Genomic DNA, 20,721 nt, shown 5'->3' on the forward strand with positions numbered 1-20,721 from the left:
GCTCAAATCCCACATCTTCACCAAAACTATCTCCATTTGCATGGTACCAGTAACGGTAACATTCCTTTGGCAAATGAATTCAGATACTGTTTAAAATAATATATTGCTCTATCATTCACACGGTCATAAGTCAAATACAGGGAATCACCATCATGTTCCTGGCTTAAAATCTGACTGCTTTGCTCTCAGAACTGAAGTCCAAACAACTTAGCATGATATTCACACTTCTATTCTGGATCACTCTGCTTTTCCACCCTGCTCTCACACATTCCTTACCCATAGAGAATATGCCTACTGCTCCAAACTCCCTGCAGAATATACATTGTCCTTTGACGTATGTTACCCTTCTAAAACCTGTTTTTTTTTTTTTTTTCAAAGCACACTTCGAAGGCAAACATTACCATAAAACTTTCCCACATCTATTAGGTTGGGGGTGGTCCCCAAACCCCAGGCCACAGACCAGTACAGGTCCATGGCCTCAAGCAGGAGGAGAGTGGAGGCTGAGAAGTATTACTGCCTGAACTTCGTCTCCTATCAGATCAACCCAGGCATTAGATTCTCATGGGAGCTTGAACCCCTATTGTGAACTGTGCAAATGAGGGGATCTAGGTTGTATGCTCCTTATGAGAATCTAATGCCCAATGATCTGAGGTGGAACAGTTTCATCCCAAAACCATCTCCCATGCCCCGACCCAAGGCTGCAGAAAAACTGTCTTCCATAAAACCAGTCCCTAGTGCCAAAAAGTTAGGGTTATTACTAGGTAATAATTAATCATCTTCTCTCTGACTGTGCATGTTGCCATTTTTACATTTCTTTCTATTTTGTATTATAATTAACTGTTTGCCTCCTTACTTATTAAAACTTAAACTCCTTCATGCCAGGAACAATCTGGGTGACAAAGTGAGACCCTGTTTCAAAATAAAAAAATAAAATAAAGCGTGACAGGGTCCATCCTGTGAGGTGAGATGTAACATATGAACTCTTACCTTTGGCAGAGCACAGAAATGGCAGTCGTAAAAGAATGTAAGAGAAAAAAACCCCCGAATTTTAAAATAAATTCTTAAAGACCGAATGTGAGTTAGCATGACAGCTTAGAATCCCTACCCTTCCAAGAAGAAGAGTCTGCATCCACTAGCTAGGTCTTTTTCTACTGGCCTCCACCTTGTGCTCCAGAGAAAGACTGCAGGCAACAGAGAGAGCCACCTTACTTTCTCCCACCCTCAAATGTGGCACAAGCAGGAAGATGAAGTTGTAGCAGTAATGCTGAGACAAAAAATCATCTGTTACTCCAGGCCTCACTTGAAACACAAAGTATTGGCAGTCCATCTTCGTAGGAGTCTGCTGACTGTGGTGTACTGAAAGTAACTACTGCAACCACAAACACCCAAAACCCTTCTCAATTACTAACTAGACTGACCAATACCTGTTCACACTAACAGCTTGACAGAAGTAGCAGCATGCCTATTTCTGGGTAGAAATACTACTTATCTCACTCCCTGCTATTCTTTTACAATACCTGATATTCAATCCAACATTATAAAAGACATACAAAAACAAGAGATTAAAACAGTCAACAAAACCAGACCTGGAGATGGACCAGATATTGAGTTTCAATAACTGTAATTAATAACTATAATTAATATGTTTATGGATCTAGTGGGGAATTTTAGCAGAGACAAAAAATTTTAAAAGGAAAATAAAAACAATAGAAATGAAAAATATGAAGGAGTCCTTCACTGGGGCTTATCAGCAGAATGAACACAATAAAGAAAAAGGGTGAACCTATAGAAAGATCAATAAAAATTATCCAAACTCAAAGAGAGTGGGAGAATAGCAAATGGTCTAATATATTTTTACTTGGAGTCCTAGAAGTAGGAGTGAGGCAGAAGAAATACCTGAAGAGATAATGAATAAAAATTTCCTAAATTCAATGAAGGACAATCAACCACAAATTTAAGAACCACTGAGAAACCAAAGTAAGATAAAAATAAAGAAAAACACAACTAGGCCCATTATAGTCAATCTGCTGAAAAGCAGTGATAAAAAGATAAAGAAAAAATACTGAAGATAGTGAGTAAAAAAATAAACATTACATACAGAGGAACAAAGACAAGAATGACAGCAGACTCCTCACCAGAAACCATGGGAGCCAGAAAACAAATAAATCATCTTTAAAATATATAGAAGAAAACAAATGTCAGCCTAGAGTTCTAAACTCACACCCCACAAAAAAGTTAAAAACAATTATTGTCAGCCAAACTGAATAATGAGAAATTTTAAATCTTTTGTCTCCAGGCAAAAGAAATTGATCCAACAGGGCATCAGGTGTCAGGCAACTTTTTCTGTAAAGAGTCAGTTAAGTGAAATGGTGTAATATTATTCAAAGGTGGACCAATGTAAAAGATGTATAATGAAAACCGTATAGCAACCACTAAAGTAAATAAATAATAAGCCAATGGTAGAGATAAAATTGAAACATTTAAAAAAAAAAAAAAAAAAAAGCAAACAACAAGAAAAATACCTTGGCCAGGCACAGTGGTTCACACTTTTAATCCCAACACTTTGGGAGGTCGAGGTGGATGGATTACTTGAGGTCAGGAGTTCCAAGACCAGCCTGGGCAACATGGCAAAACCCCATCTCTACTAAAAATACAAAAATTAGCTGGGCGTGGTGGCATGCACCTGTAGTCCCAGCTATTGTGGGTACTCAGGCACGACACTCATTGAAACTCAGGAGATGGAGGTTGCGGTAAGCTGAGATTGCACCACTGCACTCCAGACTGGGCAACACAGCAAGACTGTCAAAAACAAACAAACAAACAAAACCCACCAAAAAAACAAAAACAAAACCAAAAAACACCTCAACCCAAAAAAGGCAGGAAAAGTACGAAAGAAAAATAAATAGCAAGATGATAGATTTAAGTCCAACCATATCAATTTCATTAATTTAAATGGTCAATACTTTGATTTTAAGGCAGAGATTATCATATTGAATAAAGAATCAAATACTGATAGTTATAGGAACATTATAGAAACTAGAAACAAAGAATTGAAATAATTAAAAGACTAATCTAGGTACCTATATTAGATGAAACATAATTCTGCTAAATTTATATCAATATTTAAGAAATTTTAAAACATCTCAAATGAAAACAAGTGAATATAATTAAGTTCAGCTGAAGTAATCTGACTTGACTACTTTTTGTCTCCCCAATTTCCAGATATTTTAAGGGCTTCATGTTAACTAATTCCCCCACCTCACCAAATATAGTAATGTTCATAAACACTGACCTTGCCATGGCTTCTTTCCACTTTCTGAAAACATTTATTCAGGGACAGATTATGTCGCACAGAATTCTTCCAGCCTGTTGGTGCAGTAGCAAAATATGGAAAATGGTCCAGAATCCAGCTATAAATTTCTTTGACAGGCAAACATTTATTTGGAGAGTGCTCAATAGCCATATAAATGAGAAGACTAAAGGAGTATGGGGGTTTTGAAGTTGCTGATTTTTTTTCTTGGTTCTGGTAGCAAGGTGGTCCAAAGGATGGCACATCATCTCCCTCTATGTCATACAATGGACTAACAATTGGAAGACCCTCAGTTCCAAGGCTGAAGTTTGTTAGAAGATTAGTATTTTCATGAAGCCAGTTCAAGTTTGTGAGTTCATCATCTGCTGACTCACTGTCCACTAGAGTGGCCTTTGGCCTGGCAGCATCAACAGCTTCAGGCAAGCTTCCCATTTTGTAAATCTGGCTTAATCCTGCAATCTTTTCAGCTCCTGGAGTTTCAGCTCTCTTATCTGGAGTCATTCCAATTACTGGACCCATTTACTCTTATAGTTCTGTAACAAAGGAAACAATTATCACTATAATATTTAAGAGTCTTAAACTCTGGGAAAAAGATAATACACCTTTAAATATCCCCCAAACCAGAGATATTTTACAATCAATTAGCTCACGTAATATTTAAGCATAACATTTGTATAATAAAGATAATAATGGTTATAATACAAGGAAAATATATTAGTTGAAATGGCTGTAAATAAAATGCAGCTTTATAGGACCAGGTGTATGGGTGGTATTAACACAATTAAATAATGTATTTTAAATACTTAGTAAAGTACCTAGCCCATACTAACCACCTAAAAGGTAGTGGCTATTATTATTTAAAATGAATGGACTATTTCTTTGAATTATAAGACCTTTTAATACATGCATGTTAAGGATCTATGATTTTACTATAATAGTCATACAAACAGTTCAATCCTGAAAATAATAAATTTGAAATATTTAAGCAATATTTTAAAATAAACTCAAATCTCAAATGTTTACTATAAAAAGAAACTATACTATTTTTACAGCATATCATACCAAAAAGATAACATTTTTATTTCATTATTTATTTTTAATTGACAAATCATGATTATATATATTTATGGGGTACAATGCATTATTATGATACATGTATATACTGTGAAACAATTAGATCAGGCTAATTAATATATCCATCACCTCACATATCTATTTCTGTTTGTGATGAGAACTTTTAAAATGTACTTTTAGGAATTTTGAAATATACATTATTATTAACTATAGTCACCATGCTATGCAATAGATCACTATAACTTATTCCTCTTGTGTAACCAAAGCTTTGTACCTTTGACTAACATCTCCCACTTCCCTACACCCTCCTCTTATCCTCACCACAAGCATCTGGTTACCAACCATTCTACTCTCTCCTTCTATGAGTCTAACAAGATAACATTTCTTATTCACTAAATTTATTATTAGCTAAATTAAATTCACTATAAGTTTATTATTTCTTTTTAAAATTCCAGTACTTTCAAATTCTGCATCGTCTATCATCTCAAGTACTGACATTTCAAGGCAGACATTCTCTTAGTAAGGTCTGAACCGTCCCTGTACTTTCAAGTAGAGTGGAAAATAGCTGTTACTATTCTTTTTTCATTTCTATTTTCTTGAATGATTTTTGTTTTGCATTTTAAACACCCTTCCATTCAAAAACTATCACGAGAGAATAACAGGCCACAGAGGAAAGCAATAGGCTAATGTGCTATTTAATAAATTTTCCATGGCTCATAAAAATAACTCATTTCTAAATTCAGTGAAAAACCAGCTATTATCCTATTCAATCCATTTATGCTTGTGTAACTGAAATAATTGGGTGGTACCTCCAGAGTTTTATTTTGCTTAGAACATAGTTGGCAGGTTACTTCAAGAATTCTGAAAACCGGTAAATTAATTTTTATTTTTTTATGTCAGTATGTAAAAGCGAAAACTGATTAAGTTTAGATATAGAACAGTTTATCTGGGTTCTGGAAGCTACCACCAGAAGTAGTTACCCTCAGAGCACTCCATTAGCAATAGCATTAGATAATACTTTGGGGCTCAGGTACTGTGCTACACAATTTACATATACTATCTCAATTAAATGTCAATTAAACCCTATAAAGTAGGCACTATTATTAACTCAACTTTAGTGATGAGGAAAATGAATCAGAGGTTAGGCATAAGTGGAACTGCTAGAATTTAAATCCAGGTAGACTAACTCCAGAAACAAAACTCCAACCACAGTATGTGCTGGCAACAGTATGTACACAACACCTATGAGTACCAATGACTCAAATCCTATGCATTTTAAATCTTAACAGCATTCTTTCCATATCCAGTTCTTATGTCCCTGTGTACCCATAACTAGAAACATCAAGACACTGTAAAAAGGAAAAGATAAATGATAACAGATTTGGTTTCTATTTCAATCTCTTATGAAAACCACACATACATAAACATTCACATATATGAACACACAATATATAAAAGAATTAATATCCTGTACTATGTAAGTGACCAAATTATTCATTTTATCACCAAAGTATCTGTATTCATAGAGACTTTAAAAACATAATGAATCAGAATTGGTTGAATGAAGTCTTGCTTCCTAAACAAATGCTCTTTAGTGTATCCAGTGTCCAATTAAAGAACGGAGTGATTAATTTCCAATGTTTCACTTTTGCTTTGTCGCTTAAATCTCCATTTATCTTCCATTACACCTAGAAATTAAAAAGTACTAAATAGCAGTGGCTAACATTTGCTGAGATTTTACTACATTACAGATTCTGTTACAGGCTTTAAAATGCACTATCTCTACTCTGAACTACTATTAGTTCAACGTATGTCCTTTCTTTTCGACTATGAATTCCATGAGGAGTAAGAGTCTTTTTTTTCTTTTTTCTTTTTTTTTTTTTTTTAAGAGATAGGGTCTCACTGTGTCACACAGACTGGAGTACAGTGGCGATATCATGGCTCATTATAACCTCCACCTCCTGGGTTCCAGTGATCCTCTTGCCCCAGTAGCTGGGACCACAGGGGCACACTACCATGCCCAGCTAATTTTCAAATTTTTTATAGAGACAGAGTCTTGCTATGTTGCCCAGGCTAGTCTCAAACAATTGGCCTCAAGCAATCCTCCTGCCTCAGCTTCCCAAAGTGTTGGGATCACAGGCATGAGCGGCCGGGCCCAGCTGGGTCTTTTACTTTCGTTTTCCTAATTAATCTTACTAAACTGTTCAGTATGAGTAGACATTCAAATCATAATTATTTCAGATAGAAATGAACTCATAATACAAATTATATGTCTATTCTGTAAAATGCTGTACCAACGGCCTTTAAGAGTTAATTTATTTCGGAAATGAATCCTTAATGGTAGGAAACATCCTAAATGGTAACAATAAAAAAACTGAAATTCATTGTTAAGAATAAGGAAATGGAAATGAAGTAAGCCATTTCCCTAAGGTTCTAAAGCTAATAAAAAGCAAAGCCAAAATTATAAACCAGGCTAAGTTCAATATCCAAATTTCTGGCCATTAGAGTTACCTTCAATCACTTAAGGAACTTACATTTTCAGCAATACTACTTAAAACAGAAATAGTGAGTTACATTAATGCAACATACTCGAAAATCAGTCTCTTGATAACTATTGTCTAAATATTCTCACAAGTAACTAATTTGAATGGTTGCAAGTATGTTATTCCTTTGAATTATGAGTTTACAATAAAATTTCATTAAGACGTAAATAAATAGTATGGCAGCAAATATGCCAAAGAGTTTAAAAACCAAGTATTGACATTGAAAGACTAGTAAGGTCTGAACTGTCATTGTATTTTCAAGCGGGAAAAAAAGCTGTTTCTAAACTATCCTTGTAGAACACCTTAGAGCACTATCCACTTAGATAAGATCAACGTTCAGGGTAGTAATGCTGTCTGCAGAGTACCATCCACTTAGAACACTAAGTCCACCACACTGGATAAATAGGCAAATGATCTTTTCTCACACATTAAGTAAATATAAATAGCAAACAAATACATGCTAAAAAATTATATAAAAGCTTATTTAAAAAATATAAACTAAACAATTTTGGGTAAGGACTTAGGGCCATTTTGGAAAGCTAACTGGAAATGTGTATCAAGAACTGTTCAAAATTTCACATTCTTTGACCCAACAATTCCAAACGTGTCATTTTTGTGAAATAATCTTATGAAGGCAAAAACATATTCCCTTCCCAGCCCACAATGTATGGAGGGACACACAGATATTCGTTCAAGAATTATTAAAGACAATGGAAAACTATAAAAAACTTACATTTCCTATAACAGAGAAATGGTAAACTAAAGTACATCTATTCAATTTAATATTTAGTAGCTGTTAAAAATGACTAACTTGAAGAATGTAAAAAATTTAAAAAAAGTAAAAAATATATACAGAAAAGAAAATGGTGGTTTACATTACTAACGGTAATTTTTGTTTTTTTGTTCTACTTTCCAGTTTTTCTTTAATGTGCTTATTATATTTATAGTTTAAAATTAAAACAATAAGCTCAAGGGAGAAAAGGCTGTGCTACATTATTTTTAGTTGTAGTATTTCCACTTCACACACAAAAATCAAATCCTAAAAAGGTCATGGACTTATCAGAGAGCTTAAGTCAAAAACAGAAGCCACCTCTGTATTCTTAGTACACCCTGTTCTATTACAAACCTTTTCCATAACATGAATTAGCCCATTGGTAAGTAAAGGAATAATTTTAGTATAACGTTAAGTCATATTGGTTTATACTGATTTTTCTCAGCCTTTCTTTTTGTACTACCAAATAACAACAGCTGAACCTAAAATAGGCTAACACAGTGGAAAGCAGCAAGCTGCTGAAAAGACAGTATGGTACACAATTCTCATTCAGCCCATGTTCCTCCTCTTGGCACAGCTTGGCCACATGCTCTTTCTTGGAAGTACTTAATGAGCTCTTCTTTCCAAATCTTTACACATTTTACCCTGGCCTCCATAATCCTGTGGCTTCAACCCTTCCTTGCACACTGTTTATCTTTTTTGTAAAAATCCTAAACTGACCATATAATTTATTTGTGACAAATTTAATATATGTTTTAACATATTCTAGTATTCTCATTAAGATTTATTTTTGTTAGCATTCTGGTTACAAAGCTGCACATTTTGAGTGAGTTGGCCCATCAGCTGTGCACAATTTTAGTGTTTTCAGGAATATATAAATATGCAATATTACTACAAAAAGATCTGTATATTTCACAACAAAATCAAGAAAACTTTCAATTTTATTTATTTTAAAAATTCTAGTCGAATGAGAAATTGTATCTTAAAATGAACTGAAACCATTCACTAGCAGAGTATTAATAACTATTCACTAGCGGAGCATTAATAATATGCATGGTCAGTTTGCTTCATAAAGCAAAATGTATTAACAAATAAAAGGAAACTTGGGCTTGTGACATAATATTTCCCTTTGTTAATCCTTTGAGAACAATATTTCAACAAGCCACATAAAATTGTGATATATAACAAATACCACTCAAAAAAAAGCCAAAAGAATATGATGTGGGATTTAAGAAATATACTCTAATTTTTAGGCATGTAACTAGCTTAATCCAAGTAATTAATACAACCACTAATAAAGGAATTTCTAAAGCCAAGACATTGCTATTCAAAAAAGTAGATAAATGTACTATTCACCTTAGCAAAGTACACATTTATATTAAGGCTCCCAATCTTCTATATTCTAAAAAAAGAAAAAAAATTCTTCACAAGGAGAATTTTAAAAGCGGAGAGTTCAAGATTTGCACAGTGGCAATATCATAGCCAATGAGGTTTATCTGAGCGGAATTCCTGCTAATTGGAAACTTTTCCCAATACCCCACTGTGATGATTTGCAATATAGTCAGCAGTGGCAATTTTTTTTTTTTTTTGAGACAGAGTTTCACTCTTGTTGCCTAGGCTGGAGTGCAATGGTGCAATCTCAGCTCACCGCAACCTCCACCTCCCAGGTTCAAGCAATTCTCCTGCCTCAGACTTCTGAGTAGCTGGGATTACAGGCATGTACCACCAAGCCTAATTTTGTATTTTTAGTAAAGATGGGGTTTTCCCATGTTGGTCAGGCTGGTCTTGAACTCCCGGCCCCAGGTGATCCACCTGCCTCAGCTCCCCAAAGTGCTGGGGTTAGAGGCGTGAGCCACCACTCCCAGCCCAGCACTGGCAATTTTTGACTGTCTCTATAGAGATATACATAAATAAAATAAATAAAAATAGAAGTGGAGAGTTCAATAAACCCAGTACAATCACTCTGGAACCCATGAAGAGCATTACTGTATGCCTGCCATGGCGGCATCTTGAGAAGGTGGCTTGGGATTTAAATGTACCATTCTTTTTTTCACAGTTGTACATACAGCTCATACATCTCCTAAGGTGTCTAACAGAGATCTGCACATCTGCATATTATGTTTAATGTCATAGTGATATTCTACTCCAGGATAAGAAAAATAAAATTACATACTGGAATTCTTTGATCATTTCCCAAAAGGTCAAAGGAGAGCATTTTTGCTTAGGTTGGTATTAACATTAGTAAGAAAGAAATGCTTTACAGAGACTAAGAAAAGGGAAAGCCACAGAATTTTCAGCATTACCTAACATAACATGCTGCATTACAGAGAATTAGATGTGTCACAGTAATAGCCTTTTTTTTTTGTCAAAAATAACTAAGAAACATACTAAACACAAAATGTTTTACCAAACAGAATTTTGACTTATTTTTCTATACTTTTAACTGATTAAAGACTGAATTAACAAAAGGTTTTTCTTTATACTTTTCCCAGAATCCTTAAACATTATTTAGCCTTCCATATTTAATCATCATTTAAAATTAAATTATATAGAGGACATTCTGGGACTTGTTTCCCCCCTCCCCATCAAATTCATTAACATTATTGTAGCACTAATTCATTTTCATAGAGACTAGTATTTCATTTTGTGAATATTCAATAATTTCTGAAACTCTTAAGGAACATTTAATTGCTTATGTTTGGGGCTACTACAAGCAGTACTGTTATAGAGGCCTTTGTTCATATCACCTGGAATACAAGTGCCAAGAATTTCTCTTGGGTATACATCTAAAATTTGAACATATGTCAATAAGTAGAATTATTTGGTCACAGAATATTCTTCTCTGCAACTTTCAGTGATGACAAACTGCTTACCAAAAAATGCTAAATCAGTTATCACTAACCAGGAATGTATAAACCAAATGTTCCACGTATTTGCCAAAATTGTTTTTTGTCAACCTGATGACTACTGTATTATCTGTTCTCATGCTATTACAGGGACATATCCGAGACAGGTTTAATTGGCTCACAGTTCTGCATGGCTGGGGAGGCCTCAGGAAACTTACAATCATGGCGGAGGGGGAAGCAAATGTTCTTCACATGGAAGCAGGAGAAAGAAGTGCCGAACAAAGTGGGGAAAAGCCCCCTATAAAACCACCAGATCTTCGTGAGAACTCACTCTCACAAGAACAGCTTGAAGAGACCACTCCTGTGATCTGATCACCTCCCACAAGGTCCCTCCCCAACACATGGGGATTACAATTTGGATTACAGTTAAAGATGAGATTTGGGTGAAGGTTCAGAGCAAGACCATATCAACTATGAAACTGTATCTCCTTGTTGTTTCAATCTGCATTTCCCAGATTAGTAACAGGCTGGAACTCCTTTCCTTTTCATTCATTCAAACATATCTGTATACCAATATAGAATATGAATATATATCTATATACATACCATTTGGATTTCTTCCATATATCTATTGAAGCCCTGTGCCCATTTTTCTATGGGTTTTCTTAATGATTTGTAATGTTTGGATGCTAATACTTATATGTGATGCAAATATCTTTCTCCAGTAAATGATGTGTCTTTTCAGTCTGTTAGTTGCCTTTTAATAAGAAAGTTCTTAACTATCATATGGTGGAATTTATTAACCGTTTTCTTTATGGTCTACAGTTTTATAGTTTTTGCCTTTTACATTTAAATCTTCAACTTACCAAAAATGTATACATGTATTTTTTATCCAATTTAATCTTTCACATATGAACATAAAATTGTTCCACTACCATTTATTAAAAATTTCATCCTTCCTGTTGGGAGAACCAATCCACCATCAGTCCTTAGCGTCCCTGCACACTCTCACCTGTCAAGAATCTAAAGCTTTTTATCTGGGCCATTTCTCAGATTTTTGTTTGCTGCAAGCAAACCTGAGGTATGATTTAACATCTATTAAAGAACAGGCTAACTTCCAATATTTCTTCTCTCATCCATGAGATACTGAGAAAAATATTTTTAATTTCCATGTGATTAAAAAAGGTTTTGTTTTTTTTTTTTATATCTATTTCTAATTTAACTGAGTTGGTGCTATAATAGAGTATAGGATATCAATTCTCTAAAATTTGCTGAAACTCATTTCGTGGCCCAGTACATGATTAATTTTCATAATGATTCATTTAATGTTTCTATGGCGTGTGGATGAAATATATGTTCACTAGATCAAGCTTATTAATTGCACCGTTAAAATTTTTGATATACTAATCTTTTTTGGGGGTCTGCTTTCTATATCAAATACTAAGGCAGATATAATCTCCTGATATACTGGTAAAATTTTTCAATTTTTTCCTTGTACATCTGTTAGTTTTTTGCTTTATTTTGTGGCTACGGTTATTAATTGCATGTAACTTTAAAACATATATATATTCCTGCCAAATGGCCATTTACCATTATGTATCAATTCTTTTTGTCTTTAAGTCTATTTGAAATAATATACTAGCTTTCTTTCCATTAATATTTGCCAGGCAGCAACCTAAGTGTCCATCAACGAAATGAATGGATAAAGAAAATGTGGCACATATTCACAATGGAGTACCATTCAGCCATAAAAAAGAACGAGGTTCACACCTGTAATCCCACCACTTTAGGAGGCTGAGGCAGGCAGATCACTTGAGATCAGGAGTTCAAGACTAGCTTGACCAACATGGTGAAACCCCATCTGTACTAAAAATACATAAATTAGTAGGGCATGGTGGCTCACACCTGTGGTCCCAGCTACTTGGGAGGCTGACGCAGGAGAATCGCTTGAACTGGGAAGTGGAGGTTACAGTGAACTGAGATCATACCACTGCACTCCAGCCTAGGCAATAGAGGGAGATGACTCCATCTCAGAAAAAAAAAAAAAAAGAGATCCAGTCATTTACAACAACATGGATGGAACTGAAGATCATTATGTTAAGTTAAATAAGCCAGGCACAGAAAGACAAACATTGCATGTTCTCACTTATTTGTAGGATCTAAAATTCAAATGAATTGAACTCATGAACATAAAGAGTAGAAGGATAGTTACCAGAGGCTGGGAAAGGTAGTGGGGGATTAGTTGGAGGGAGGTGAGGGTGGCTAATGAGTATTAAAAAGAAAAAAAAAAAAGAATGAGTAAGACTTACTATTTGATAGCACAATAAGGTGACTATAGTCAATAATAACTTAATTTCATATTTTTAAATAACTTAAAGAATGTAATTAGATTATCTGTAATTCAAAGGATAAATGCTTGAAGGATGGACATCCCATCTTCCATGATGTGCTTATTTCACACTGCATAGCTGTATCAAAACATCTCATGTACCCCATAAATATATATACCTACTATGTACACACAAAAAATTTAAAAAATAAAAAAAAAGGTTGCCAGGTGTGTGTTTTTCCATTATTTTACTTTCAACATTTTCCTGTTTCCTTGTAATCCCTCTCCTAAACCCCATATAAATGAATATTGTTTTTAAAGGCATGCATGTATTAGGATTTACTTCTACCATCCTTTTTGGTATCCCACTCCTTCCATGTTAATTTTGCTCTTTCTTTTCTTGCCTTCTTTCGGATTACGATTCTTTTTTTCTCATTCCATTTTTAAAGATCATCTTCTAGTGTGAAGGTTATATAAATATTTCTACCACCGAAATGCTAAACATTTTGATATATACTTCTAAAAACTCAGGTATCTTTAGTCTGCTCCTAAACAATGTATTTGAGATGCAGTCTTGCTCTGTCACGCAGGCTGAAGTGCAGTGGCACAATCTCAGCTCACTGCAACCACCACCTTCCAGGTACAAGCGATTCTACTGCCTCAGCCTCTGAAGTAGTTGGGACTGCAGGTGTGGGTCACCACATCCAGCTATTTTTATTTTTTAATATTTTTGGTAGACATGGGATTTCACCATGTTGACCAGGTTGGTATCGAATGCCTGACCTCAAGTGATCTGCCCACCTCGGCCTCCCAAAATGCTGGGATTACAGGTGTGAGCCACCATAACCGGTAACAATAAAAAGATCTTTAAATGATAGCTCCAATCACCACCTCCTGGTTTATAATATAGCTTTTTCTTAACTTCCTAAGATGTTAATATTGTTTAAGAAGTCTGTTTTTATTTACCCATGTAATTGTCACTCTTTGAATCACAGATTTTCTACTTATGACCATTTACTTCTGCTTAAAAAATAGTCAGTGAACTTTTAGATTTTATTTGTATGGACACGTCTTTATTTTGCCCATGATCTTGAAAGAGCTACAGAATTCTACATTGTTATTTTGTTTTCCATATCATCTTATAGTCTTCTATTTCCATTACTCTTACTGAAACCTGATATTCCTTTGGAGGTAATCTGTCTTTTCTCTTAAAAATGTTCCCTTTATTAATCTCTTTTATGTTTTCCATTTTCTTGTCTATCTTGTGTTCTAAATTTCTTCAGATTTACCTTTCATTATGCTATTTTTTCAACAGTCTATTTGCTTTTATACCTAACCATTGAATTTTAATTTCAATTACTATTTTTATTTCTAGAACTGCTGGTTCTTTTTCAGAGTATTTGCTTTATTTTTAAGCCTCTTACTGGACGTATTAAATGTATTTATTTTCTATTTTATATCTAATAATTCCAAAATGTGAACTATTTGCAGATCTGATTCAACTGATTCTCGTATATTGTGCCTTTTTCCTTGGATGGTCTGTAATTTTTATTATAAACCACTTATTTTCATTAGAACTTTACCAATGGGAATTCTTTGATAATGATGATTATGTTAGGTTTTATCAGGCCCTTGGGAGTAGTAACAGCCCAGGATCATTTTAAATTCCTAGCTTACGGTTTAGTGTGAATTCATGCTGCAAACTAGTGTAAGGGCTGATTTGTAGCAGCACATTTTCAGTGACTTTTTTTTGATTTGCAGCAATATCCTAGAAAAAAATTCATCTGTAGAAACTCTGGGACATAAAGGAAAAGAATTTCTGTATCATCCTTATTACTTACAAGGTACAGTACAATGGGGCTGCAAATTAGTGACAAAGACTATTTCCTACTAAATGCTCCACCTTGACTGGCTTTGCTTCCTGATCCCTTAGCCCCACAAAGCTATAAACAGAGAAGCTCACCTGATTTGGCAAATATCCTCAAGGCAATAGCCGGATTCAGAGCTCAGCCTTGTCTAAGTACCCTCCACTTTGTGCCCAGAGCACTGATGCATTTAAGATTTTATTTTATCCAGCATTTTAGGTTGTTTTCAGCAGAAAGTTGAAGGTACTTGGTACCTTGATGCAGGTACTTGGTTCACCATGCTGCTGGAAACAGATGTTTACATTAGTTTCTCATGACAACATCACTAGAGTACATTATCTTTTATTTTAGCACATCATTTCTTATGTTTTTCTTTCTACCTCAGCACAATTGAGAGGTCTGATAAACTTCTAACCAGTCAGAGTTGCTTATTATGACAACGAATCTCAACTGGAAGTAGGTAGAGGACATATCCCTGGAGGTAAAAGGTTAATGGATACATTTTACAGGTCACGAGTGTTACAAATTTTCATTTCATACTTTCACTTCAATGATAATAAAAACGTACTTTCACTTCAATGATAATAAAAAATGTATTTTACCATTTTCAAACAGAAAAGTGAGAGACATTTTAAAAGAAAACTGCTTTAGAACTAAAATCGGCAATTCTCAAAATGAGATTTTTTTTTTTCCTTAAAAGAGATCCATATTATTTGAGAGAAGCAGTGCTCCATAATGAAAGGTCTCACATTGCTGTATTTAAAAATATTTTTAAGTTACCAGATAAACCTTAGCTCCGTATCTTAGTCCTCAATAGTACTATATGTAGTCAATGTGCCTGATTATACAGGTCTGCAATTCCTTATCTAAAAACCTTAGGGCCAAATATATTTCAAAATTCAGAATATTTTGGATTTCAGAAAGGTAATACAACATATATACGTATCACATCCTAGTGGAGTCTGAGGCAACACCCCAAATAAATGGTAATATTTCTGTAGCAAAATGTATATTCACACTAAGAAGGGGTAAATAAAGACCACCAATATCCTTATCAGTTCAGATCATGTTTTGCCACTATAAGGGTTAAGAAAACTTTTGGCTTCCAGAGCATTTTGGATTTCTAAATCATGGAAATGGAATTATAGATTTATTATCTGTTACAGCATAGAAATCCAGATAAATTTCATTAGAATTTCATATAACATCACAGATCTGAGTAAAATCTTAATACGGGTAAAGAGCTCACCTTAAGGCACATGAATTTCATGCATAAACTTTGTGGTTTTTCCCTCCAAATACTTGTAAGTCCCTTTTTTGTCTATCTGTGGTTTAATAATTGAAGATACAGAATAAGTAACCTCCTGATAAGGAAATGTATTATGAATTACTATAATGTCAGAAGTACCTAAATGTATGCAGACATTTTAAATATAAAAATTTAAATCTATATAAAATGAATATAGGAATTTTAAATGCTAAAGCTAAAGTATTAGCTATATTGGACTATGATTATAGTATCTCTACATCTAGTAATGTAGATAAAAGGTAGAGGAAGAGATGTGTAAGAGATATACTATTCAGAGGAACCTCTCCTGTTTTTTCCCTAAGAGGCTCCAAATCAGAAACTTCTTGTTTCTACCACATGCATGGTTCTGTTGTCACAGTTGTTAGATTCTATGGCAAATATTATAATACAATTATAAAATGAAAGCCTTCTTGAGAAAGGAATTAACATAGATAACACTAGGAGATATTGAGCAGAAACCTGAGGAGGCAATATATTTGAAATTGAAATTGTGAAGGATAAAGAACTTCATTAATTAAAAAATAAAACCGGGCTGGGCGCGGTGGCTCACGCCTGTAATCCCAATACTTTGGGAGGCCGAGGCGGGTGGATCACGAGGTCAAGAGATCGAGACCATCCTGGTCAACATGGTGAAACCCCGTCTCTATTAAAAATACAAAAAAAATCAGCTGGGCATGGTGGCGCATGCCTGTAATCCCAGCTACTCAGGAGGCTGAGGCAGGAGAATTGCCTGAACCCAGGAGGCGGAGGTTGTGGTGAGACGAGATTGCGCCATTGCACTCCAGCCTGGGTAACGAGTGAAACTCCGTCTCAAAAAAATAAAAAAATAAATAAAATAAAACCTAAATTTTAGATTTTACACAAAGTAAAAATAAAATCTAAATCGTTTATCTTGACATTAATCACATCTGGACAGAGTGAAGCAAAGGGTTATCAGCATGAGCTGTAAAGAAATATTGCTTGGGTTCAAATCCCAGCTCTCTATTTCATTAACTATAAGACCTATCAATTTAGAATTATAATACTACCTACTTTCATAAGATTCTTAGTACAAATTAAACAACAAAAACAAAGCACTTAGAACAGAGGTACAGAGTAAGTGTACAACAAATACTAGCTGCAGAGATGGTAATGATGGTTATTACTATTATACATTTTAAAAATTATTATTAGTTTTCTTCCTAAAGTAGTAAATGTGTAAATATTATAACCTTCAAATATAAAAATTAGAGTACAAACTCAGTAACAATGCTTTATATTTTGAAGTTTTGAAATTAAAAACATATTTGTCTAGTATTAAGGATAGATCTCCCTCATGACCAATGATACCCACTGACGAGGCAGCCAAATGAGATTAGGACTTCTTGGAAGAGTGCCGCAATATGTGTTTCATCATTTTCATTATGATTTGGCTTTCACTTCCTTATTACATTTCTTTCCATGCACTTGGTTTGCAGACATTTTGCCAATCATGCAACATGATAGAACCCTTCTTCATATCCTTGTAGTTTAAAAATCCAAAAGAACTTAAAACATACAAACTTTTAATATTTTGTCATTAATGACCAAAAAAGGTCTAAATTACTTTATTAACAGCTTTGTCTGATGCCAACATTCTCACACACACACTAAATAACTATACTACTTTTGAAATAATCATGAGTTTTCACTATTAATGCCATTCTCAGTAACAAAAAGAAAAGACACAGCAACAAATATAATGGCATTATCAAAACAGGACTGGAATATAAATATCTCCTAGCTACATTCATTTGCAGCCAACTAATTTAGAATGTACTGTTTCAGAATTCTTAAGTTAAAATATTCAAAATAATAATTTTCTATCCATTTTTCAGTTATTACTTTTGACAAATGATGTAGATTTAAGAAAAAATATTTATACCACTTTGTTAATTTCAGCTTAGCATCTATAGTACATTGAAATATAGGTATATGAATATAAAATTTATTTAATGACTCCAAAAAAAAAAAAAAAATCCAGCTCAGTCCAGAAATTCTCATGAACATAAAGGTTTTTTGTTTTTTTTTTTCTTTTCTTTTTTTTTTCCTCATTCTGTTGCCCAGGCCGGACTGCAATGGCATGATCATAGCTCATTGCAACCTTGAGCTCTTGGGTTCAAGCAATCCTCCCACCTCAGCTCCCCGAGTAGCTGGAACAACAGGTGTGTTTCACCACACTCAGCTAATTTTCTTATGTCTGTAGAGAGGCAGGGTCTTCCTATGTTGCTTAGGTTGGTCTCAAACTCCTGGGCTCAAGTGATCCTCCTGCCTCAGCCTCCCAAATTGTAAGGATTACAGGCATGAACCACTGCGTCTGGCCAACATAAATGTTTTTTAGTGTATACATCAGTAACATATATAGGTCCACAGCAAATAAGGAATAGCTGCAATTAATTTGGTTCAATTAATTATGTGTTCAACACCTTTACAAAGTGTTTTTAAAGTTTTATTACTGAATCTCATGCTCCATTTTCAAGTTTAATTAAGTTTCTATCTTACCGATACCATAATTCTTAGAGTCCTAAATCTATGTTGTTTCTAAATAATTGTTTAATTTTTGAAAGTTTATAGCTGGACATAGTGGCTCATGGCTGTAATCTTTGCACTCTGGGAGGCCGAGGTGGGCGGATCACCTGAGGTCAGGAGTTTGAGACCAGCCTAGCCAACATGGCAAAACCCCATCTCTATAAAAATACAAAAATTAGCCAGGCGTGGTGGTGGGCACCTGTAATCCCAACTACTCAGGAGGCTGAGGCAGGAGAATCACTTGAACCCAAGAGGTGGAGGTTTCAGCGAGCCGAAATCGTGCCATTGTACTCCAACCTAAGCAACAGAGCAAGAATTTGTCTAAAAAAAAAAAATTACATTTCTGTTGGGCATGGTGGCTCTCACCTGCAATTCCAGGAGTATGAAACCAGCCTGACTAACATGTTGAAACCTATCTCCACTAAAAATATAAAATATTAGCCAGGCATGGTGGTACGTGCCTGTAATCCCAGCTACTCCGGAGACTGAGGCAGGAGAATCGCTTGCACCCTGGAGGTGGACGCTGCAGTGAACCAAAATTGTGCCATTGCACTCCAGCTGGGCAGCAACAGAAAAATTCTATCTCAAAAAAAAAAAAAAAAAGTTGCACTGAGAAAAAACTCAGATCAAAACAAAATACAATAATCAATTCTTGAGAGCCCAAAGCAAACTCAGGCAAATTAATTTATTCCTTGTACCCTTGAGCCAGTCACTGAATATCTTTCCTTATTACCTTTTTCAGTAATGAAGAACATCAATTGTGCTGTTTCTAATAAGCTTTACTACACTGGAGTGAAAAAGAACCATGCCAACTGTTATATCTACTAGAACTGGAAAGAAGTTGAAACCAACACTTGAATAACTGCACCAAGAGGCCCTGATAAAGACTGCAGCCAGTCTCACGCTTTACGCAAGGAATAATTAACCTCAAACTACATAGCAGCATCTAGTCTATAGACAAAATTGTTTCTCACCATTTTGACCCTATACTTCAGCTCCCTACTTAAAATCCGTCTCATTAAATACTTAAATAGGTCAATGCCGAAGCATTTAAGAATAGGATTTTTTGGTTACATCTCATTCAAAAGATTACAATCTCTAATTCTTTTTAGGTGGTCTTAAGATATTTGGAAACTTTATTTTATTAACTTGCTACCCTTACCACCCACCAAGAACTACATGTCATCAGCAAATCAAGCAATTTCACAAATGTCAAAAGAGCAACCAGAAAGTAGGCATAATCTCAGATTTGTGGCTTTCTTATCCAACCACTCTAAAGTAACCAATATTTAAAAAAAAAATTCACTTAGGCTAAGATAACCCTAGTAAAGGGAAATAGGAAGTCATTCACTTAATTCAAATCACTAAACAATGTTTCAGAGAAGAAAAATAATTCTACTACAGAGCTATGGCAAAGCCCAGAAATCCAAATGTTTGCGAATTTTATGGAAACTGCCTCGCAATTACTTCACTGTAATTTATTTAAACTTGCTTTGCCACTAAGAGTTAATACATAATAAAAGAAATGTCTATTCAATTTTCCTCTCCTTTCCTCACCTCCAGTCTTCTTAGGAATGAACCATATTTATTAATTATAATAAGGTACCACCATTTCTCAAGACTGGAAGCCACAGCATTGTATTTCCTAGATTTATTCTATAATCAGCTTATTATAATAAACTTGACATAAAATATTTTAGCAGTTTATAGATACTAATATTTTCTAAATCTGAAGGCTTTCTCATTTTTAAAAAGGAAAACAATTTTTTATTTATTTTTCTTTGTAATTAAGGTTGCGTCTGACTCAAAAAAACAATATTCTTCCTGTTAATTTGTTGAGTCAGTAGCAAAAATAAAGGCTAGCATTTACTGAACACACATTATTTGCAAGGCACTGTGTAACAAACCTAACAGTCACTATAGCTTTAAAGATATTCTATAATCTCAGAATATCTAAAAACATTGGTAACCCTCATGGAAGAAAAAAAAGACATATAAAAGGAACTCACAACCTTTCCTATTGATTTAACAATACATTCTTTGTTTTCATTAAGATTCTCCATTATAAATAATGTCTATTGCCATAAAATCCAATACTGAGATTAGAAGGTAAATTCAAATCCCAA

The 20,721-nt window shown here is 34.4% G+C and overlaps 1 protein-coding gene and 1 non-coding gene across 4 annotated transcripts in view; one reads left to right on the top strand and one right to left on the bottom strand.

Moving 5' to 3' along the window:
- Nucleotides 1-20,721, bottom strand: part of FOXN2 (forkhead box N2) — a 69,087-nt gene that overhangs the window by 29,119 nt on the left and 19,247 nt on the right. The window contains exons 1-3 of one of the 3 annotated variants that reach the window (XM_032292178.1): nucleotides 15,989-16,575; nucleotides 14,838-15,020; nucleotides 3,293-3,843 (exon numbers count right to left, since the gene is read on the bottom strand). In XM_032292178.1, coding sequence (XP_032148069.1) covers nucleotides 3,293-3,829 — 537 coding nt within the window. In that variant the 5' untranslated portion in view covers nucleotides 3,830-3,843; nucleotides 14,838-15,020; nucleotides 15,989-16,575. Of the gene's footprint in view, nucleotides 1-3,292; nucleotides 3,844-14,837; nucleotides 15,021-15,988; nucleotides 16,576-20,721 lie in introns of those variants that run through there. The other 2 variants (XM_032292177.1, XM_032292176.1) reach the window with 2 other exon arrangements.
- On the top strand, nucleotides 9,156-9,295 carry LOC116560705. Its single transcript, XR_004273093.1, has one exon. It is a non-coding gene; the product is annotated as a U4 spliceosomal RNA (small nuclear RNA).

This window comes from Sapajus apella, unplaced genomic scaffold (assembly GCF_009761245.1).
Source record: "Sapajus apella isolate SASKATOON/1434 unplaced genomic scaffold, GSC_monkey_1.0 scaffold26, whole genome shotgun sequence".
Taxonomy (NCBI): Eukaryota; Metazoa; Chordata; class Mammalia; order Primates; family Cebidae; genus Sapajus; species Sapajus apella.